The 24,535-nt window shown below is 41.4% G+C and overlaps 1 protein-coding gene across 4 annotated transcripts in view; it reads right to left on the bottom strand.

Moving 5' to 3' along the window:
• The window catches only part of LOC146575988 (voltage-dependent T-type calcium channel subunit alpha-1I-like), a 129,240-nt gene extending 113,536 nt beyond the window's left edge, over positions 1–15,704 (bottom strand). For all 4 annotated transcript variants that reach the window (XM_085270942.1, XM_085270943.1, XM_085270944.1 and 1 more), the window contains exons 1-2: positions 15,598–15,704; positions 5,154–5,287 (exon numbers count right to left, since the gene is read on the bottom strand). In XM_085270942.1, the coding sequence (XP_085127068.1) occupies positions 5,154–5,287; positions 15,598–15,687 (224 nt within the window). In that variant the 5' untranslated portion in view covers positions 15,688–15,704. The remainder of the gene's footprint in view (positions 1–5,153; positions 5,288–15,597) is intronic.
• Positions 15,705–24,535: the final 8,831 nt, after the last annotated feature.

Genomic DNA, 24,535 nt, shown 5'->3' with positions numbered 1-24,535 from the left:
ACTTGAGAGGAAAGTTAGCAATTAGCCAAAATCATAAAACCCAAAAGTTTAAGTTCTGCATTGGGAAATATGCGTTTTGGCATCATTTATATATGAAACACAAAAAGAGACTGCTCAACTGTGATGATCTCCTCGTAAAATAATGAAAACTGAACAACAGCTGCAGCGCTTTCTTGTTTTTGTCTCATGTAATTGTGAATTTCAGCTGAGCCTCATAAAGGCTGTTAAGCAAATTTCTTACTATTTATATCCTAATAGATTTATCTTTATAGTGTCATCCACGGTGACAAAGCTTTTTAGACGTAGTCTCTCATTTTCATGAAAAGGTCCTAAAGGGTCAAACCTACTCTGTAACTCATCACGTTACAGGCTGTAAAGTGATGAGTGCGCTCTACTGATGACCTCCGAGTCTTGGCATAGTACATCTTACTTGCATAAGCAGAAACACAAAGGTCAGAAACCTGAAGTGTAGACCACAATGTCAACACCTTATGGAATAAACATTGACTATCTGTCTGAAACATAGCAATCTTCCCCATAAAAGGGAGCCTCAAGAACCAAAGTGCCATTATAAACTATGGAAGTGCAGTTTCCTTTTCACCGTTGGTGCCAACACAGAGTAAATGTTTCCACAATTTACAGCTGAGTCTCCTTAATAATCCTTTCTGGATGAGGAAAACCTGTCTCATCATGTGTTTTGTAGGTTCTTAGTCATGCAATTTAGGGTAGTCTTGTGAGCTTGAAAATGTTTCAGCTCTCATCCAAGAGTCTTCTTCAAGAGTCTCCCAGGTAATAAACCCTTAGTGGGAGTTCTTCATTTTGGACGTCCTTCAGGTGATTCTGGGTCTTTAACCCACTATTGGTCATACCAGTCATCACATGAACCACAGTGCATCATCCAGTTGCCTTCTTTTTTAGTTTTCAAGACTGGTCTCATCATAATTGGCATCAGCTTCAGTCAAGATTAGGGTTGCCAAAAACTGATACTCAGGTATTAATCAATACTAAAACTAATACTGAATTAAAATACACATTTGCAAAAATATTGATGCAAACAGTGCCATCAGAGCTCCTCCCCTCACTAACAGCTGAAGTAGTTAACATTTATGACGCTGGACAACACTTTAGGAGGAATACAAAGAGGTCAGTGAAGCTCCTGCTTCAACAACATTGAAGTATAGAACAGTTATCAGTGTTAACTCAGCCAGCAAATGCATTAACAGTAGCTGTTTAACTGTTAGCAATTACCGATAGCCACATTAGCCATCTGTTTTTATTAATGTAGTGATTAGCTGTGTGTTAGAAAAAAGATGAATAATTATTGCCAGCTGAACGGGTCATGGATCGAATGTTGAGCCATGGCAGAGTGGATTATGGACACATGGTGAACTGCCTGTAAAGAGCAGCAGGGAACTAGAGTTAAACGGAGCAGAGAGTCCAGAGTGTGGAGAACTAATCTGAGCAAATAAAGAGTGAAATTCGGAGTAGAGCAGCCAAATCAGTTTGAAATGTTTGTATTGTGACAATACAAGAGCACCTAAACAGCTGTGCCTAGTCAAGGCACAGCTCTTTAGCATACTCCATAGACCAGCATCATTCATTTTTCCATGATTTCTTTGACCTGTTAATTTTTTTCAGCTTTTTCCTTGGCATCCGTTCATCTGTCCATTCATTTTCTTCCACTTATCCAATTCAGAGTCACGGGGGAGGGGCTGGAACCTGTTACAGCTGTCATGCAGGACAGGTTGCCAGTATGTTGGCATCCTTGGTGTACATTAGAAAAAGATGCAGAAGTCAAAGCTGACTTTCAATAAAAAGGGTCACACTTCTTTGCTGAATCATGAATTTCAGTGATATTGGCACAAAGATACGGAATTTGCATGCTGTCACTGCAGATACCACACAAAGTGGGAAAAAAATTAATGTCAGTGCAGTGGAAATGAAAAAACATTATTTCCTGTGAGGTTTCTGGTGTTAAAGACAGAAAGGGAAAACCACTCTTGACAAAAGAAAGGAGTGTATGGGGCCAAAGGGTGGATGTTTGTCTGAGCATGTCAAGAGGAAAGAAAGAGCAGGGAGGTGAGTCAAAAAGAAACAAAAAAGAGGTGTTGCCCGTAGGTAACAGGCATGGAGCTCATAGCAGAATGTTGACTGTGATTTGGCCCAGAAAAGCTGGCACTGCCCTCTGCAATTAGCCTAGACGCTAATCTAATGGGTGCTGCCAAGAGGCAAACGAAGACCGAGGTGTTCGCACAAATGCATACACAAACACAGGCAGGCGCACGCACGCAGATTAAACACAGCAAAGGCATAAGCTGACAGACTGTAATCTGTGTGGGTAATTCTGTGCCATAAACGTGCACATAGACTCGCGCGAGCTGTGTTTGAGCATCCGCTGAGGATAAACTGATTCAGCTCAAATGAAGATGAATGTCCCTGCACCGACCCTGGAAAGTCTGTAGCTTTATCGTTGTTTGTGCGCCATTATACCAGCCACTCCTCCCATCCATCTCCCTCTCCTTCACATAGTCGTCACTTCGGAGGACATTATATTTCCTTATGCTCATTTTCTGGAGACTTTTTAAACCAAGTCTACATACTAAAAAGCTTTATGTATTTATGGTACGAGGGCTTCATTTTTTCCCCCTCAGAATAGAGTTGAATCCCCGAGATGTGGGCATCTCCTCACCCCCCGCACACCCCCCAGGACCAAAACAAACACAAACACACCACACACGCATACAGAGGGACTTTATCACCTGGCATGTCTGAGCCTCGCATTTCACTTGGGTTAAAGCAGGTGTTTGAGCAGGTGTGTTTACTTTGGTTTTGTGCACATGCATCCATCTAGCACATCTGCCTTGTATTTTCCTCACGCATTAACAGCATGTGTGATGAATACTTGGAAGAACAAGTTAAACCTGTAATATATGAATATATGACCAGAGACATGCATGTTGTTGCCAACATGTAAGTGTTACATGTTGATCAATATCTGGTGAACACCCAATACTTTACCTAGCAGTATCTCGGTCTGTGATACTGTAGTGTCTGTGGCAGAATATCAGGGACTCTTAATACCATGACTTTGATTTAATTATTTATCTTTTTTTTAATTCTTTGAAATTAACATGTAAGTGCTGATAGCTTAACAAGAGCTGATGTCTCACTCTGCTGGAGCTGCTGAAAAATACAGAAACATTTGAAACGGCTGCACAATCAGAGCAAACTGGATGGCTGTTATTGCATAGTGGTTTTGCCGCTTCGTTCACACCACAGAGTGACTTTTTCTGGCCAAGTGTTATGTCAAAGCCTGTTTTCCAAGCAGTTTTTAAAGACACATCAATGACAGCAAAGCTTTTCAGTGGCCTGCCATCAAGTTTAGTCAGTGGCAGATAAAAGTGCAAAGCTGCTACCTGAAGGTTTTCTACACCGACCTTTGCTTGTTTCATAACACAAGAATCACTCAGAGCTGTGCCACATCCACTGTTACAGTTTTGTGTGTAAAGCAATAAAACATCTATTTGTAAAATGCCTCCATAGCTTTATTTCACAGTTTTATTTGTTTCTATACCATTTTGACTCTGACTCTGTTCCACACAGGGTCATGCCACAAATTTAAACTGGTTCTAATTTCATAACTTTAACATAAATTAATGCATAAAACTATATGACCTCCATGCAAAATAATAGCCATTTACTTGTCATCCTGCTGTTAAATATACACATAGTAGAATATGTGAACATATCTAGATTAACTGAAAATCATATGGGTCACATTTAATTAATCTTCCCTCTAATTTCTTTTAAGATGCTTAGAAAACAAATATTATTTCTAAGTAAATAGTAGTAGAGACTAGACCCGAGTAATAGAGACAGATTGCAATAATTAAAGCTGGGTAACAGCAAGCCAGTCAGCCAAAAAGTCATTCAAAATAAATGACAAAATAGGCTGTTAATCTTTGTCTACAAAACTTATTAATGTCTACAAAACCCATTATAAAAAATATTATATATGCTTCAAATCTAATCTTGTGGTTTTAAAGATTTAAAGTTGTACGTGCTAAAAGTCATTGCCACTTGCGCTATAACATTTTATCTATTGCTTCTGCAGAAATTGTCTGCAGAAATTGCTGATGGGGGTGGTTTTGCTGGTTTTAATGTTTTGTCGCTCAAGATCTTTTATGATAATGTTTTTACCTTTTAAAGTTATTCACAGAAAGTAAAAAAGACTCGAGATTTTTAACATTGTTCTCATTTTTTGTTTTACATCTTCCCAAAGCCTTGTCAGATGAACTAAACAACACTTTCATTAACATCACTTCTCATATTCATATTCTACTTTATTCATGTACTACTTTAAGTGATGTTTGGCTAAATGCCCTCTTTTATCCTATAGCCCACTATTTCAGTTCTTTTAATCACTGTTTGGTACATTTAGTGATCTATTTAAATTGCTATCAAAACTTTTAGCTAGTCATTTCCATCTGTCAAACATAACCTTACCTTTTTTCCCAGCAGACACTGTTTAGCTAACAATTACATTAGCTATTTATAAGTTTGGGGAAACCACTTGGGGAAGTCACTTGGATGAGTGACGAAATTTTTTTCCTACTAAAAATACTACATTAAGATGAACAGAATAAACTTTTTGGGACTTATATTAGCTTACGTTAGCTAAATGCTATCAGATGACATTTTGCCATATGTCATCTGATAGCATTTATCTAACTATTAGCCATTCTTTTAACATGTATTTTTATCACTTTGACAATCACATATCTACTTTAGTTATATAGAGATTTCTGTCTATTTGTACTATTTAGCCATTACTCCCCCCCCCAACATTAGTTTAGCATCTTTATCCATACACCTTCTGGCTGCTGCAGCAGGTATGCAGAGTTCCTCTTTTTATGAATCATTGGTATATTGTATATTGTCTAGTCCAGTATTAAAATGGTTGATTTTATGCCTTTATTTTTTTAAAGAATATTTTAAACTGTTTGTCCTTATTTTCTGACAGGATAATAGACAGGGAGCCTTTCAACATATGGGTTACCTGCTCAGACCAGTGATCAATATTAGATCACTGGTCTGAGAAGTATTAGAAGCCTACTGTATGAAAGAATGCTTGCATAATAATTTTTGCTTACCCTGTCATGACTATGAAGAAGTCCAGTCTGTTCCAGGTGTCGCCCAGGTAACAGCGACGGCCAAAGATCCCCAGAGCCACCATCTTTACCACCATCTCCAAGGCGAAGAAGATGTAGATGAATGCATCAAAGGCCTATGAGCAATGGGAGGGAGACAAACACAAAGGAAAATGAGCTGAAGATAGAAAAAAATTAATGCTTTTATATATTTTACATGAAACACATGGGCCAGACATCTGTTTTATCTGGTGTGTTGAAGAGATTAGTGGGCTCAAGCTGTTGATAAAGCTCCCTCTTGATTTTTTTCAACTCTGATTTTCAGTTTTGGAAGAACAGTCATTCTCTAATAGAAAAATTGTCTGAACTTTAAAATTTGGTTGCTTGTAATTGCTAACGGTGCAATTTGGTAAAAAAAAAAAAATCACTGATAGTACTATGAAAACTGAAAGATTAAAACGAAATGGTACACGTGCCCTGAAGCAAGCTTCAAGCAATTCCTTAGTTCAGCCCTGTATCTATTCAAACACTTAAACCAGTGCATGACCTTTTATTCTCAACAGCAATTTTAACACTCTAAATACGGCACAACACAGTTGATTTCAAATGATCACTCACAAGCAAAATAATGTTCAAGAATGATGTGTTCTGATCTATTTGTGTGTGTGTGTGTGTGTGTGTGTGTGTGTGTGTGTGTGTGTTTGTAGTTTGCTGGACTGTAAAAAGGCTTAAGAGCTAAATGTGTGTATGCACTGCAAACATAGTCTGTACTACCATAATAGAGCATCACACAAAACACACACTGCTTTGTTTGAACCTGCCTACTCTATAATACTTAAATCACAAAAGAAGTAGGAAGTGATCAGGAATAAGAAAGAGGAAGATCCAGGTCAAACCTCAGAGAAAACAAAGATGAAGAGCAAAAACATGGTGAGAGATAACCAGAACGATAGAGACAGATAAGAGCACATGTCCTGATTACATTATTTTACACAGATCGCTAGCTAAACCACCTATTGTATTTTGGTAGCAAAAAATCTTTCCCACTGCCTTGCCGAAGGCTCTGTGACTGTGCTTCCTGCCGAGTCACATGTTCCTACACTATATAACTCAAGCTGCTACATCTTCACATGGAGATTACAGGACCAAGACCAAGAAATTCAAATGAAGTCATGCCTGCTAATTAAAAAACATTGAATATAATTTGACTAAGTTCAAAATCTCAGGAAAGACACAAAAATTCTGTAGTCAACTTTGTAGTCACTGAATATGAGAGCAATGAGCAGACAAATAGAATAATAAATGGTGTAAAGATACATTACAGATACAGTACCTGATGACTTTCAACAACCAAGACATTTTATATAGAAATAACAGGACAGTTTACCAAAATAAACTCTAAGGTTATTACCTTCCCTAAGTAACATAAGACATAAAATGGATTCAGTGGTAGAAACAACATTCTTTTCCACTCAGTAATGATGAACAATTGCAAGATGGTGTTTGCAGCTATAGACCAAATAGAATGAGACAAATGGTGTGTGAAATTTTGAGGATTTATTCATGCTGCACCACTGGCAGAAGCCTGGGATGTTGTTTTTGTCTCCATCTAGAAATAGCAAGAGTCAAGAGATTGGATTCAGAAACAGTAATCTATTCTCTGGTTGGGCACTGTCTGTATTGTTTGTTATTTTCAAAGATCAAAATCTCTAAAAGCAGGGACAGAGGTGAGCTGGTACAAATTTATGCACTGCAAATGTATAGATCTCTGCTTTTGGGTATGCATGGATGGTTTTGTGTGTAAATATACAGGCACGACTTTGCCTTGTAATGCATCGGAAACCAACATGTGTGTTCCATCGCTGCTCATTCAAACGCATACAGAAAAATACACACACCAGCTCATATACAGCTAGTATACAGAGCTGGCAGCTTTCAATGGGAAAGATGAGAAAATCAGGCTCACATGCTGTTTAAATGATGTTTTGATAAATAATGCAGCCTGCACGCTTCATATGTAATCCGACATTGGCTGCACCAGTTGAATCCCTGTCGTGCTCTGCTTTGAGTGAAAGGGGAATGAATTCATCATCGTTATTTGTCACTACCGCCAGCTTCCTCTTCAGTCAACCTATCAGGTTTCATCATCAACATGATTTGTATAGAGGTTGAGGCTGTCTTGTGATGGGCCCTTTCATGATTTGAAATAGGAGCTGGTGTGGAAGCCACTTTATATGCTGTCATTGTACCACTTATTTGGCAAGAGGAAAGGACATGGTAAGTAGGTCGTAAGGATTGTGATGTTGGACCATTTAAAAATAAAATTATGTTGTGTGTGTGGCTTACTCTACTTGTGACTGACAAAATTAATCAGTGTATAAAACCAAAGGCACCACAGGGACAAATACTCACTTAACAAAATAGGGCAGGAAAGGGAATACCAGACACAGTGATTTATAAAGCGTACGTGTGTTTTCTGAACATCTGAAGCGCTACTAAAAACTATAACAGGTGCAGAGTTGAAGATATAATGAATCGAAATCCATGAACCATCCAAATCAATAGATGAAAAGAAAATAACTTTTTTCATGAGAAATAATTGCAAATGCAGACTGGAGTTTTTGGATTTGATTTGTAACACTGACTGCAGCTCCTGAGTGGGAGTCCTTTGACTTGTGGTACTTAAGAGGAAATATCTATTAAACAGTTATAAAGAGTTTTTATTGGTGCTGTCAGCGTTAATCTTTTTTAAATTACGTTAACACCATAACCGCATTAATGCGGCAAACCTCCGTTAGCGAGTTAACGCAGCTCCCCCATGCGAAGGCTGCACAGTGTCAACGCATTAGCACGGTTAGCTCGTTAACGCGTTAGCGCCGTTCAGCACATCGCACGGGGTGATCCTCGTTAACTCGCTAATGGAGGTTTGCCGCGTTAATACGGTTATGGCGTTAACGTCATTTTAACGAGATTTACGCTGACAGCACTAGTTTTTACATTTTTTTTACCTGCCTAACCCGGTCGTGTTTATTCATATTATTTACAGGGGCATATGTTTTTTTCAAGATTATCACCCTACATCCAATCGCCAAGTTTGAGTTTAGAATATGAAACAAACTCTTAACTGAAGCAATATCTGCCAGACAACTATTTTCAAACTCAGTCTGGCTTTAGATTTGTACATAGAAGCAAAACTACATCTATTTTGGCAACAAATTATGCTCTTAATGGTTCAGACAGGATGCAAGATTGTGCTGCCTTGTTCATTTGAATCTGTTGGCCAGTTTCTTTATGGTCAATCAGTGATACTAGTTTAGGCAACAGGGTGGATTAGGAGCTACATTTTAGTTTATACAGCTGGATGTAAGTCTAGTTTGTAAAGGAGTCCTCTAAGGCTCAGTTTTAGACCCTGTTTCATTAGCTCATTGTGGACTTCAGGAGAGAGAAAAGAGACACCCATGCCTCCATCTACATAAATGGCACAGCTGTTGAACGAGTCTCCAGCTTCAAGTTCTTGGGGACCCACCTCTCTGAGAATCTGTCCTGGTCAACTAAGACCTCCAGCCTGGTGAAGAAGGCACATCTGCGCCTCTTTTTCTTTAGGACACTCAAGAAGAACCACATGTCTACTGACATACTGGGTAAGTTCTACTACTATGTGATAGAGAGCATCCTGACCTACTGTGTCATAATTGCTCTGTTGCTGACCACAAAGCACTGCAGTGGGTGGTGAAAACTGCCCATTGCATCACAGGGACTCCACTTCCTGCCATTGAGGGTGTCCACAAGAAAAGATGTCTACGCTGAGCACACGTCTTTATCAGGGACCCCTCTCATCCTGCCAATAAACTGTTCCAGCTCCTCCCCTCCAGAAGACGCTACAGGACCCTACTGACTAAAACCATCAGGTTTAGGAACAGCTTCTTCTCCACAGCTGTCACCCTACTGAACTCAGTCCCCCGTTGAACCCTTCCATCCACACTCACTTAATCCTTCTACACTCCTCCTATCCCTCCCAATGACCATGATCATGACTGTCATTCATTCTCAACATTTACCATATGCTGACATTGGTTACTGCCATAGTTTTAGGACACTGACATAGCATAGTCTCTGTTATAGTGCGTACACTGTTCACTATTATAGATGTTCAGAGCGCTACACTTCCACTACTGCAGATATATTCATAAGACTCTGTAGATCTGTTTACCACACACCGGTACATCTGCATATATGTAGCACATCTGTGTATATTTGTTCATAGTACATCTGTATATCTGCCTGTCTGTATAGCAATATAGAACATATGTATGCTATACAGATCATCTCTATATCTGTACATATGTATACAATAGTGCATCTGTATATTTGCTCTCTACTTAACTCATCTGTATATAATCTGCTCTTTTTGCACTTACTCCTCTTATACTTCTGATTAGATGCAAACTCTATTTCCTTACCCTGTATTTATACATGTGTGTAATGGTAAATGGACTGGTTCTTATATAGCGCTTTTCTACTCTTCTGAGCACTCAAAGCTTTACACAACTTGTGCATTCACCCACTCACGCTAGCACATTTTCTTAGTGCTTTCTAAATAACATTTACACTTTTTTATCTTTACTCTATCACAGTGCTTCACATTTCATATCAAATTAGTTGTCCAGTACACTTCACTTTACTTTGCACTTTATAATCTGGATTCTTGGCTTTATCAAGCCTTAGGAGGCAAATGCACTGGTATATTTTTATGTACAAACCAATAGTGGGTAAATGTTCTTGTTATCTGTGTAAACAGCCAACACCTTCAAACAGCTTGTATGATTTGCACTTGTTTAGATGGCGCCTTTGTGGGGATCCCTGGATTTTGTTTCAGAGGTTGGTATTTTGCACGTTGGTCATGGAATAACCTTCAGTGCACATTAAAGCTGAATGCTTTAGTCTCTCCAGGAGAGTTCAAAGCTTTTATGAAGGCTCCTGTAACCAAAGAGTGCAATTACTATTCAGAATATGTTATATCTGGTTTTATAATTTATAATTTTTCAATGGCATGCCTTCTTGGGCAGGTCTCCCTCAAAAAAAAAAAAATGTTGGAGGGCAGAAAGGCGATGGAAGAAGACAAATCTTCAGGTACATTATCAAGAAATGAAATGAAAGAATTGAATGATTTAATGGTTGATTTCAATGAATGGGTTAAGACTGCAAAGTGCACTTATTTCTCTACTTCAGTACTAATAAGCATAAGCCTGAGAGACTGCCTTTTTAAATCCTGTAAATTTAAATTGGATTATGATAGGAAATGACAAATTTCTCCAGTTTCTGAGTTTTTTACAGGAAGAAAATTGGCATCAAATCCAAAACAGTAGCTTCTGATTCTTTTATTGATGTCCAGTAACTTAGTCATAATTTTATCTTCTTCTATGCCAGTCTCTTTGGATGAGCTTTTAAGTACTGTGTCACAACTGAAACACTCATCAAGCAGAAATGATACCTCCAAAATGTCTGTGTGAAGTTTTGGATATCACTGCCCCTTGGTTGCTTTCAGTAATTAACAGTTCTCTGTCCTCTGGCTGTATCCCAATATATTTAAATAGGCCTGTGTGCAACCACTCATCAAACAAATCTGGCCTCACTCTTTCTGATGACAAGTACAGCTCAGTGTCAGAGTTACCTTTTATACGAAAACTTTTAGAGAAGACTGTCTGGCTAAAACTTCTTGAAGGATTACATCAGAACATTTTGAAGTCCTGACATTGTGCTTATTAAGGTGACAAACTTATGTCTTATGACTGCTGATGCTGATGGATATTCTGTTCTTGTGCTACTTGATTTAGGTGCAACATTTGATGCTGTAGACCAGGGGTGTCAAATTCCAATCCTCCATGACCGATGTCCTGAAACTTTTAAATGTATCCCTGCTGCAACACACCTGAATAATGGCAAAACTCTATAGAACTTGATTGCATGCTGAGGTGGCAACCCCTAACTCTACTCAAGTACATTTAAATAAATGTAAGTAAATGTAAGTGTTTAGAAAAACTTCTAAAAGTACTTTTATCGCACCATGTTCATTCACCAATGAGGTGCTGTAACATGTATCAAATGGCTGAATTGAAACCTCAGCATGCAGGCAAGTTCTATAGTCTTGTTAATGACCTACTTATAGGTCTATACTGGGACCTTTCCTACTTTAATTAAATATGGTACCTTTGGGCCTTATCAACATTTCATGTATAAATAATATTTCTTTTCACTGCTATGCTAATAATACACAACTTTATCTCCCTGTAAAATCCTCATTTTCAAACATGTGTGTAATACATGTGTGCAATTGAAAAAAACAAACAAACTCAGAAACTGAGATTTCAGTTATTGCTTTGGACATGCTGCATCCAAGCATCAAATACTTCCTTTGTCCTTAGCCTGTCAATATGAAATCAGCTACCAGAATCCTGGGCTTGCTATTTGACTCTAATCTCACCTATCGGCAGAGATGGGCAGTAACGCGTAATCCGATTACTTTTTTCACGTAACGAGTAAAGTAAGGGATTACTACTGCAAAAACGGTAATTAGATTAGTGTTACTTTCCCGTAAGCACGTTGTTACTGGGTTACTAAAACCATGATTTATTTAAATATATTTTTTTGCGAGAGTGTCTCATGACAATGACGCAAGCGAGTGCGATGTTCGTGGCAACATCTGTGTGCAGATCAAAAATGGATAATATAACGAGTGCGGGAGAGAGTATGAGCGTGCGGCGTTTAAAGCGTGGAAGTACTGACCTTATTTTGAGTTTGATTCCGTAAAAAGTGACAAAAACATTAGCGTCCGCTGCTCACTGCGTGGGAAGAAAACGTCTTTTTACAGCGATAAAGCCCCTAAACGTCCGAGCAAGCACCAAATACGCTGGGTGGAATGTGAAATTCACAGAGAAACTGCCGTATCCTTCCACTGACCGCTGCGGCACACCTGCCCCACTCCTGCTATACAGGTGAAAATAGAGCAACAGGACCGCTGAGTCTTTGATTTTATTTATTTTCTGCTGTGTTTTACGTGCATCTATTTGAAAGAGTGAGTGTAAACACAAAAAACTATTTTATTTTATGTGCTGGAATGTGCAGAAAATAGGTTTAAATGTTAAACAAATTTCTTCCAGTCAGAGAATATTGCATATCATTTAATGTTTGCTTGATGCATAAAGTTAAAAGATTAAAACTAATAAAACAAGTTTTAAAAAGAGACTTTTTATAATATTATAAAATAATATTCAATATTTAATATTTACTGCTATATACACAGTATCACGATGGTGTTGTGTTTATGATATTGCTGTTTTTGTTTGCTTGTTTTCTCTCTTTTTTTCTCTCAACAGGTGATCCAGGTGATATATATAAAAATATGTAATTTTTTTGCCCCCCCCCCCCCCCCCCCCCTTTTCTTTTCCCTTCATCGCTATTCCTCTTCTCCGCTGTCTTTGTTTCCCTCCCTCCCCCCGGTCATGTCTGTCCTGTCTGTAACAACTGAAAATAAAATAAATACATAAATAATAACAGCAAAGGTCAATCAAATGGACCAATACGGCAAGGCAGGGATGGTCCACTTGGTAAAGTAATTCCGTTGGGCTTCTGTCTTTGCCTTCAAACAATAATTCTGATGGCAAAAGAACCAAACGGGACACCCCCCCCCCAAAAAAAGAGACTTTTTCATTTGATTACATTTTATATGAGGGATTATGCAGAAAACGTAGAATTGGGCTAAAGGATCTATTGCTTTATTACCTATTTAGGGGATAAATCATGTTTTAAAAAGTAACTAAGTAACTAATTACTTTTGAAAATAAGTAATCAGTAAAGTAACGGGATTACTTTTTTGGGGAAGTAATCAGTAATTAGTTACTGATTACTTTTTTCAAGTAACTTGACCAACACTGCCTATCAGACACATAAACAAGGTCACCCAGTCCTCACACTACCAAGAAAAAGAAGCACACAGGGAGAGAGGACAGAACACATACTACGGGAGAGAGAAAACATCTCATTTTTAAGTTTTACTCATTTGGTGCACAGTTGTTTGGTCAACTGTCTACCATCTCCTAGCTCACTTTGGAAAGATGAAGTTAAAACAAAACATAAATAAAACATTGTTGTATTCACCTTTAACCAGACAAATCATCTCGTTGTATTGCGCTTCAGTATGCCACCATACCGAACTTGGAGACACACATCATTCTAATTCTAATTCATTTTAGAATGACTAATTACAGGGGCATGGTGTTTGAGATCTGATATCTTTTCATACCTCACAATTATTATTGGATATTGACTCCAGACCACGTTATACCAAGCCCTTCAACCTCTGAGGTCAAGGACATTTTCTTATTATATATCACAATTTAACCCCTACAGATGTCCAAATCGATTTTTTACTGTTTGTGTCCCTCTTTTATTTTTCCTCCAGGAAGTGAGGCAGGCTCGCTGTATTCTCAGAGACTCAGAGAAGTATGTGAGGGCCACTCTTAACTATCTAAGCCCTGTCAGCAAAATCCCTCCTGTTACCATTAGCAACCACCAGAATAGGACCCCTCACACTACCTGGGGAGAAAATATGCTTGTTAGAGAGACAAAAGATGCAGAGAGAGAGAAGGAGTTTGTAGGAAGGGGGAATGGGAACATAGGGAGGGGTAAAGATGACATCAGGGTGGAGGATGAGAACAGGAAAAGAGGAGAGCGAAGCAGAAAGATGTGTTGCACAGCCTCAAAACAATACTAAATAAATATTTATTTTAAATCTCTGCACAATGAAGGGAAAATCCGATGAGATAAATAAACCTATTACAGTTTGGTCTGGAGGGCTTTATTTGATGTTATAATCCACCCTAATGTGCTGTAGGCAAGTGAGATATGGCGAAACAACGAGCCAAAACACAAGGACACACAAACAAGTGACAGAAAGCTCATGTGCAGGTTACTGTAGAAAGATTTTCAGTGTCAATGGCCATTAAAAAATCGACAAGCGAAAGCACACGAGGCAGAATCAGGTTGTCCTTGTCGCACCTGAAATTGAGCCTGCCAAATTTACTTCAGTGCAAAGCAGTTACAATCCCAGAGGAACACAGTGAGTCTTCAGCCAGCTGGCAAATCACCCATCACTCATCAGTAACACATCACACAGCGCAACATGGCTTACAAAAACAATGGGAACCTATTTGAAAAGCACACAGTACTGAATCTGCGATCTGACGTCAACCTGCGAGTAACTTATTTGTTAATGATGATCTAGCACAGCTCCCAGAGTGAGCAAAAAATCTGATTTTGCCTAATAACAAGCACTGCACTGTATTTTTATCAGTTATGGGGCCTACTCGTGACCTTCTGTAGTCAGCTTATAAATAAGTCAATATAGAACAATGTTTCTCACTTAAACCATACTCCCAATGACAAAGTTGTCAGAAGGATCCTCACTTCTCACCTTTGGTGTCAAAGTGGCAACTTTCCAGATAAAAACTAATCCTCCCTATTCGAGGGAGAGGCCATGCTGTGACACAGTAATCAGTTTAACAGCCTGGCCACAGAACCACATGATGGCTCTTTAGATAATATTGGTGTGGATGCAAAAAGAAGGATGGCACAAAGGAAAGAAAACACTTTAGCATTCTTTCTAACAGAGACTGAATTTTATTTTCCAAGAACAAAAGAAATCAGAAATCAAACAAATATTAATGTTGTTCTTTTTCTCTCTCGCTCTCTCTCTCTCTTTTTTTTTCTTTTACGTCAGCACAAACAGCCAATCACTTCTTACCCTTTCCATGTTTGGATCATCTACCTCCATCTCACTCCTCTGTCACACTGTCCATTAATCTTTTCTTTGGTCTTTCCCTTTTCCTCCTGCCTGTCAGCTCCATATCCAACATCCTTTTTCTGATATATCAGCTATCCCACCTCTGCACATCCAACCCATCTCAGCCTTGCCTCTCTAAAATTGGCTCCAAACTGCTCGATTAGAGTGTAGTAATATTATTGTGGATCAATTCTTTTGCTGTTTTTGTGTATTTTCTGCTTAATAATTCTGATCAACACCATATTTTTCCAAACTAAGCTAATTTCCCTACTTGAGCATGTACAATTCAAACAGCTGGCACTTTTCTTCCCATATGTATTCTTCAATTCTTGAACTGACAAATTCACATGTGGCTCCACAGCACTATTTTTAAACAAACTGAATCCCATTTCCCTGCTCAGAGAGTAGGAGAAAATATAAACATTACAGAAGGGAAAAAAACCAACAAAAAAAAAAAAACTGTAGTGTGCATGAATCACAGCTTGATGAATAGCAATAGGAAGCGATACATGAGCTGCTTTGAATTTGTGGCAAATAATTGAAAATTTAGTTCCATCTCATCCTCAGTGCACACACATGTGCACACATAAACACAGCAGGCCAGCTTACCTGTAGTATCTGGCAGCGGTCCGAGGTGCAATCGATGTTCTCACAGGGCTGGTACATGCCCAGTGTCACACAGTTGAGCAGGATCACCATGATGCTAATCCTCTCGAACCACGTATTAACAAGACTGGGGTTAAGGAGCATTGCAGCTGAGGAGAAATACACACCTATACACATTTAGGCCTTAATGGATGTTTCAAACAGGGCTTCCGATATTAAGGACATTTTAAAAAAAGGAAAAGAAGAAACAAATATACGACACGCATCAGTTTCTCAAAAGTATTGTGTTTAAAGAACCCTTAAACACCACAAAGAAATAGTAACTTCATTGCAGTTGTTCCTTATTGCTGAATCATTTGCATTATTCAGTATGATTATTGGAAAGGTATTGTCAGTCTCAGCCTGTCATCTTGAAATTACACTGTAACACAGTCCTGCACTATTTTCACTTTTCTGTGAACACATAACGTAATACAGTATGCATGTTTACCATTATTCAGCAAGGTATGCATAAAAACTAGGAAATAAATAATCACATAAACATTTTTTTTCACAGGTTACTGACTCACTAACAGCAGCTGACTCATTCACTGCATATATGCAACACATCAGAAGTGAAGGCATCGTTCCGCTGGGGTAATTTATCAATGAAAATGAAGATAAAAATACATTTTTCCAGCTGAGCTACTGTTGCAGTTTGACTGTATGAGTCTTAAGATGTATGACAGAGTGAATATGTTTATTATTGCCTGAGTCTGCCAAGGCACATGACACCTTTTTTATATATATATTGAAAATGATGACTCACCCAACAGTATCTAAAAAACCACTTCAAAAAAGTGCCAATATAATTACGACGGTAAATTACTGTTTTGCAAGTAAAGATAGTAATGTGTTTCCAGTGCCACCTGGCAGCACGCTATTTAACCTCAGTCTCCCTCTATATTGTTTCCTGTTTCTTCTCATTTTAAAAAGCCAGTTTTTCGCCCTGCGGGGTGCTTCGCACTGCTGGTTTCACCTGCTTTGCCAGACAGCGTGCACATACAGTAAGAGGACAAACCATCTTCACACATTAATATAATTACTTCATGCATGTGATGAATAAAAATGAGCTCACACACTATGCATATGTTGGTGGGGGGTATGTAATGTATGTGTGTTTTAATCACTGTAATGCAATTTTAAAAGTCTTTCCCAGCCTTTCCCTTCTTCTAATATCTTAAGCCGTCAGCTTATGTTCCTTTAGTTGTGTTGCTCTATCCTCTTAAGTCTTTATTTTCTGTCTTCTCTTCTGTATTTGTTCCCTTCACAAAATGAGCTTAAAATCTTTTGTTCTTATAAACCTTGATGCTGACTGAACTTACTTTCTTTGGTACTAAGATTTAACAGTGTGTCTGTGTGTGGTATTGTTAGAGCCCAGTTACCCATGTACAGGAAGTCTGGACCAGATCTCTTTTTAAAGGGTCAGAATTTCTGGTCTTATGAATAATAGGCTATGCAGAAACTTACTTAGACTGAGACACGCTTAGCTCTGCGTGTGTCTGGATGCCAACCTCAGTATCCTCTGCTGATGCAACTAACTAACAACTCTAATAGTCCAATCAGCAGCCACGCCTCTGCTCCTTATGATCGCTGCTCTCGTTAAAATGTACTTTCAAAGCCAGGAAAACAGGCCCCAGGAATCTGTTTTATGGACTAGAACAACCTGTAAAAACCATTAAAATCTGTAATACTCATACACAAGTTTTGCCTTTACTGCTAAACAAAGACTCAAGAAGGGAGTGTCCACAAGTTTAGACTTTAAATGCAGATAGGAGCTTTTATTTAAGCAATTTAGAAGCTCAGTCACATAATATGAACCATAGTTAAATCACTTAAATCATTATTATTACCTAACTAATCAACTCTTTGCTGAATGAGGGTTTCTACCACTCTTGAGAGGAGTGGAACAGAGAAGAGGAAGTACACCCTTGCCAATAATGCAATTCTCTCCCAGCCGGACTTGACAGAGTCCAAATATGGAAGCAGTGACTCAGTATAGTCCACCAACTTCCTCAGGGCTTCAATCCAACACAGCAAAATGAGCAGAGAAAAGAGAGAATTGTAAATCTAATTTTAAGATCGCAGTTGCTTGGTCATGGTTAATCCTCCTGTACTCCTCATTTTAAAATCTGCGAAACTTTTCTTTTAGATAAGCCAGCTTCTCATGGTGAGGTCCAGAGAACCCACACTTTTATTTTTTAATTACACGGAACATCACTTTTTATCAACTTTATACTTCCTCTCTCCACTCCTGCTGCGATCACTCTTGACGTGAGTCCAGAGGTGCCACGTTTACTTCTTATTTTTTCCCACGCACAGAAAGTCCTCCTGTTTGTGACATCATTGCACTTCTCAGCACAGTGATTATACTTTAACCAATATACTTTTACAGTACTCTGTTTATAGTAACCATTGTCCATATGTAAATATGTAAGAAAAATTGTGTATGTTTCTGTCCTGTGTACTGTTTGTTTGTATATGTGTCTTTCTGGCTGCTGTTACAACCAAATTTCCCCTTGTGGGACAATTAAAGGATTATTCTAACTCACACAGGGCTAGATATAAAGTCCCTAGGACTCAGACAGCCCTACATGTATGAGGCCTTGGGGATCTCAATCTCTTTGATGGCATGCAAGTAAAAGCAAGTTAGTGTAAGCAACTTTAACAAGTTAAAATAGGCCTGATTTGCCCCAAAAATGTGTATTTCATTTTTGACACATAATTTACTTTTATAATGCCTGGATAAGCTGTAGTTTTCCAAAACAGGCTGTTTCAGTGCCCGTTGCATTAAATCCATCAGAAGCTATATTTTGTTAGTCAGTGTTTGCTAAGTTTAGTTATATCAGGGGTAGGCAACTCCAGGCCTCGAGTGCCGGTGTCCTGCAGGTTTTAGATCGCACCCTGGGTTAACACACCTGAATCAAATGATTAGTTCATTACCAGGCCTCTGGAGAACTTCAAGAAATGCTGAGGAGTCATTTAGCCCTTTAAATCAGCTGTGATGGATCATGGACACATCTAAAACCTCCAGGACACCGGCACTCGAGGCCTGGAGTTGCCTACTCCTGAGTTATATTGTACAAACTTGCTCATACAAAGGGTTGTTATTAGGACATCCAAAACAAAAATTATGCAGTGGTTCTTTAGACACTCAGAAGTCAGGAGTAAATTCACTCTTGTAGTAAACATAAAAAAGAAAGCATTTGATGTGCTTTGTTCAAAGCAAAGACGTTTCACTTAGCATAACCTGAAGCTGCTCTAGGATGGAAACAATGGAAACGGCTGACTGCGGCTGCTGCTGCATACTCGTAAATGTTTTGTTCACAGTGAAGACGTCCCCTTCAGGAACGCACGTTAGCTTCCTTACATATCCATCATTTTCGTTACTCCACTTGTTTTATCATGTACATGAGTCGATGAAGCTGCTTCCTAGACCGACAACAGCCAGTGAGAGCCGGTGAGGCATGCAAAATACCGTGACAAGTGACTGGAAACTGGACTGAACATATATGAGAGTTTAATGAGACACACCAGAGCTGAGGGAGTGACCCAGTTGAGCGAGTGAATGAGTGGAAAAGATGTTACTAAGATTTCATGCTTGGTATTTTGATGATTTAGACTGGCAACAAGAAAAATGTAGCTTTTATGTAAACAACATAACTACTAGCTCAGTGCAGCAATTTCCATTGGGGTCGGTTGGTGGGGAGGGGGGTGCAAATGAAAAAACACAAACTCAGCAGTACAGAAGACTGCTTACATAACCAGAGAAAGGAATGAATGGGAATCAAAGGTAATAACAGCTTTAATTGGATTGAGGCGAGCAGCTAACTACAAACAGGTTTTGCAGCAGCTTGTATGTGTGAAGAAGGGTTATGTTTTGGTGATAATGCTAAGAAGGAGCATTGACTATCAGGGCTCACACCTTTAAAAGTGCCAGAAGGAATGCAGTGTTTTTTGTGTGACTAAAGGCAAAAATAATAAATGATTGTACCTGTTTGTTTTTTTCTTTTATTTTGCATCAGAAGTTTTATGACTTAGTGAGCATAGATGCTCCAGCTCAACACCTGATGTAGAGTATTATTCAAAGTCTTGTGTCATACCTCATTTCTTTATATTTTGGCCCCAATGAGTTAATTAAGCTTTTGTGCAACTTCAACAATAGTTCCCCAGGCTTTCTGAAGTTCTTTCAAACTCTTCCTTTGGACATTGGCTGCTTTTTCACTTATTTTCAATGATATATATATATAGTGTATTTAGTTTTTCTTTGTTTGTTTAGCAAATTAACACTAACTTATGAATTCTTCGAGCACAAAAAAGGGATGCACCTGTCACGGCTGGCGGAGGGAGCCGTGTGGTGTGGAGGAAAAGGAGGACCCAAGATGCAGCAAACTGATGATACGAGTGATGTTTTATTTACAAAGGTGGTGGTGACAAAAACAGGCAACGAGGTATGAGTACTTTACAAACGGAAACCTAAACTGGGAGAAACTAAATAGCAAACCTGAGACCGTACAAAGGGGGTGCGGGGCAGAGGGACGCAGAGACAGGACACCATGGAACGCAGATGAATGCAGAGATACGCAGAAATACACGGATGAGTGCAGACGACCCAACGAGGAGCACAGGCAGACACCAACTATAAATACACACACCAGGTAATGAGGAAATGGCACACAGGAGGGGACACAGCTGGAACTTAATGGGCATAACGAGACACAGACCTACAAAGTAAAACAGGAAATCTAGAACCCGAACCGGACACAAGGGGGGAGGACACAGAATAACTAGAACAGAGGGAAATAGTCACAAAACACAAAACGCTGGGTCAACGACCCAGGACCATGACAGTACCCCCCCTCCAAGGGCTGGCACCAGACAGCCCAAAACAAAAACAGACGACCAACCCAGGGCGGGCGGCGGGGGCCCAGGACGGAGGGACCAACACCGAACAAAACAAGCTCCAGCGGACCGAGGGAATTGTCCAAAACAAAAACACACATGCTGGAGTACTAGGACAAAACACAGTTCAGGAGGCCGGCCCAGAGGCTCACAGCTCAGAAGTCCAGGACAGTTTATCTTCTGAGGCCGCCCACGTCGGCGACGCAGATCCATAAGCCGACCGAGCGGAAGGCAGCGGTGGCGGAGTGGAGGCAGTTCAGGGGGCCGCCCGTGCACACGGCAGCGGCGGCAACAGGGAAACCGTTCAGGCGGCCGACCGTGCGGACAGCAACGGCGGCGATGACAGAAGTCTGGAGGCCGACCGTGCGGACGGCAACGGCGGCGATAACAGAAGTCTGGAGGCCGACCGTGCGGACGGCAACGGCGGCGATGACACAAGTCTGGAGGCCGACCGCGCGGAAGGCAGCGGCGGCGTCTAGGAGGTCGTCCATGTTGACGATGACGCTCCACCAGCGGCCTGGCAGATGACCACCGATGTCGAGGCGGCAGTTTGGGACCCGAAGGTGGCGTGGCCGTCGCAGCACCAGACGAGACCGAAGCAGAGGCTGGACCAGACGAGGCAGCTGATGAGGATGCTGAAGCAGAAGCCGGACCAGGCGATGCTGACGAGGATGCTGGAGCCGGGCCAGGCGATGCTGAAGACACGAAGGCTGGAGCCGGACCAGGCGAGGATGAAGCAGAAGCAGAGGCCGGACCAGGCGTGGGTGAAGCAGAAGCCGGGCCAGGCGAGGATGAAGCAGAAGCAGAGGCTGAAGCCGGGCCAGGCGTGGGTGAAGCAGAAGCTGAAGCCGGGCCAGGCGTGGGTGAAGTAGTGGCTGGACCAGGCGACGGCGTGGGTGAAGACACAGAGGCCGCAGCTGGCGAGGATGGAGACACAGAGGCTGCAGCTGGTGGCGATGATGGGTCTTGGGGCTGGACGGGCTCCTCGGGCCCCCCAGCAGGCGAGACAGGAGGCTGGACGGGCTCCTCGGGCCCCCCAGCAGGCGAGACAGGAGGCTGGACGGGCTCCTCGGGCCCCCCAGCAGGCGAAGCAGGAGGCTGGACGGGCTCCTCGGGCCCCCCAGCGAAAACAGTCTCTGGACCAGTGGGCACCGGGGCCCCTGGAACACACAGGTCAGAACCAGTAGGCGCACGGGCCTCTGGCAGGCACAGTTCAGAACCAGCAGGCGCACGGGCCTCTGGCAGGCACAGAACAGAGCCAGTAGGCGCACGGGCCTCTGGCAGGTACGGGTCAGAACCAGCAGGCGCACGGGCCTCTGGCAGGAACAGATCAGAACCAGCAGGCGCACGGGCCTCTGGCAAACACAAAGCAGACTGCAGCTGCACAGAGCATCGACTCAGCTCAGGCAGCGACAGCCGGATGCAATCCTCAGCTGGCTTCTTAACCTCCAGGGGTCCAGAGTCGGCCGGGGGCTGGGACCCAGCCTCTGGGGAGGCCCTGGAGTGCGTCACAGTCTCTGGGCTGGCCAGCTGTTGCGGACTGACTACTGCGTTATGTGGTGTGTCTCTCTGCTTGACATGAACAGGTGAAAAACAGTGCTTTTCCGGTTGGATGGACTGGACTTGTAGTACACGCGGAGCTGGTGAAGATGGTGGCTGAGCTGGTAATAACGCTGATGAGTCTCTTGCCAACTGAGCTATTGACTGAGCCACGGATTGTAACAAGGTGTCTAATAGGTCTGGCTGTGACTGTAATGGAGGTGGAGATTGAGTGGCTAACTGAGGTAGCGGCTGCAGGGCAGCTAACCGAGCTACCGGCTGGGCAGCTGGCTCAACAAACACAGCCCCGGAATAAACAGTCATGCGAGCTGGCGAAACAGACGGAGTGTCTTTTCCACTCACCACAGCCGGCAGTTCCGAAGTCCCAACCTCCGGCTGTGGGGCGACGCGCCGACGGCGCGATCGTCGCTTCCTCCCGGGCAAAACCTCCGGCGGGCCGGGCAAAACCTCCGGCGGGCCGGGCAAAACCTCCGGCGGGCCGGGCAAAATCTTCACCGCCGGGCTGGGTTGGGAAGCGGTAGCGGCTGGAGGGTGGAGGTGAAGTTCGTTAAGGATGAAGTCCTGTGCGAGCGGGTGAAGAGAGTCGAGTAGCCAGCAGTGAGCAGACATCAGCTGCTGTAGCCTAGCTTCTACAGCGTGGTGAAGCTCTTCCTCCTCATGCTCCAGCCACAGGTTGACCAACCTGGAGACGCTGTCGATCACTTCCTCCCGAAACTCCTGGGACGGTGCGGATGCTGCTGGGTCCATGTTTGGTCGGGTCGTACTGTCACGGCTGGCGGAGGGAGCCGTGTGGTGTGGAGGAAAAGGAGGACCCAAGATGCAGCAAACTGATGATACGAGTGATGTTTTATTTACAAAGGTGGTGGTGACAAAAACAGGCAACGAGGTATGAGTACTTTACAAACGGAAACCTAAACTGGGAGAAACTAAATAGCAAACCTGAGACCGTACAAAGGGGGTGCGGGGCAGAGGGACGCAGAGACAGGACACCATGGAACGCAGATGAATGCAGAGATACGCAGAAATACACGGATGAGTGCAGACGACCCGACGAGGAGCACAGGCAGACACCAACTATAAATACACACACCAGGTAATGAGGAAATGGCACACAGGAGGGGACACAGCTGGAACTTAATGGGCATAACGAGACACAGACCTACAAAGTAAAACAGGAAATCTAGAACCCGAACCGGACACAAGGGGGGAGGACACAGAATAACTAGAACAGAGGGAAATAGTCACAAAACACAAAACGCTGGGTCAACGACCCAGGACCATGACAGCACCAGTGTGTCTACAGATAATAGATAAATGAACAAAGAATCAATTTCAAATTGTATCTTTAGGCACTTTGTTAGTAGTAGCTTGTCATAAACAGAACTTGTTTCCATTTCTTTAGCTAAAGTCACAACAAACATAAAAAAAATAACAGTTTGGCGGGCATTAAATGGTATCTTTCTTTTCTTTTCTTTTTTGCATTAAAAAGGTGATTCCCAGAGAGCTAATGAGACAAATATTTGCTTATCTTGGGCTTGTGATTGGTGTTTCCCTAAAAATTTTGAGGAAACTGGACAAGTAGAGTTCAAAAGAAGAAATGCCAGGCTATCAATAGGACATGAAAAGTCAAACAAAGACTTTAAACAGCATCCAAGACATGCATTCAATTCAATTCAATTCAACTTTATTTGCATAGCGCAAAATCACAACAACAGTCGCCTCAAGGCACTTTATATTGTAATGCAATAATGCATACAGAGAAAAACCCAACAATCATATGACCCCCTATGAGCAAGCACTTTGGCGACAGTGGGAAGGAAAACCTCCCTTTTAACAGGAAGAAACCTCAGACAGAACCAGGCTCAGGGAGGGGCGGCCATCTGCCGTGACCGGACATGCATCTGTCTCTTCAATATGTCCAGCTACTGTTGGCTAAAGTGTCATAAGAGATGCAAAGGGAAACAGGGAGGAAAGGCTGAGACATGCCAAATTACACACAAAAAAAAAAATGGTTCTTGGTTCAAGTCGTCACCAGTATAGATAGAAGAGGTCAGGAGAGAGGTGCAACAGGGAGTGTCTACAGCCATCTGTAAACACAGAGGCTGTCATTGTCTAGGGGAGCAATGCATTTCAGACAGCATTGTTGGGGAGCTTGTCAAAGAATTACTGGAATTATAAATGCAGAAATGTACCATCCGATTTAAAATAGAGATGGCACAATACCACTTTTTTATGTCTGATACCGATATCATAAATTTGGATATCTACTGATACCGATATAAATCCGATATAGCGTATTTTATAATCAATAAAAGTTTTTTTTTAATATCTTGCTACATTTAGTATAAGTTCATACTCAACTAAACAAAACTAAAGCTATTCTGTCATACCTGTATGCAAAAAATACACTGCACCCAAAATATTTCATAGTTCAGCAATA

Source organism: Mchenga conophoros, linkage group LG4, assembly GCF_057382185.1.
Source record: "Mchenga conophoros isolate Kocher_MC1m ecotype Shallow Benthic linkage group LG4, M_conophoros_male_GT1.1, whole genome shotgun sequence".
In the NCBI taxonomy this organism is placed as follows: domain Eukaryota; kingdom Metazoa; phylum Chordata; class Actinopteri; order Cichliformes; family Cichlidae; genus Mchenga; species Mchenga conophoros.
This window is presented reverse-complemented; position numbering and strand designations above follow the sequence as displayed.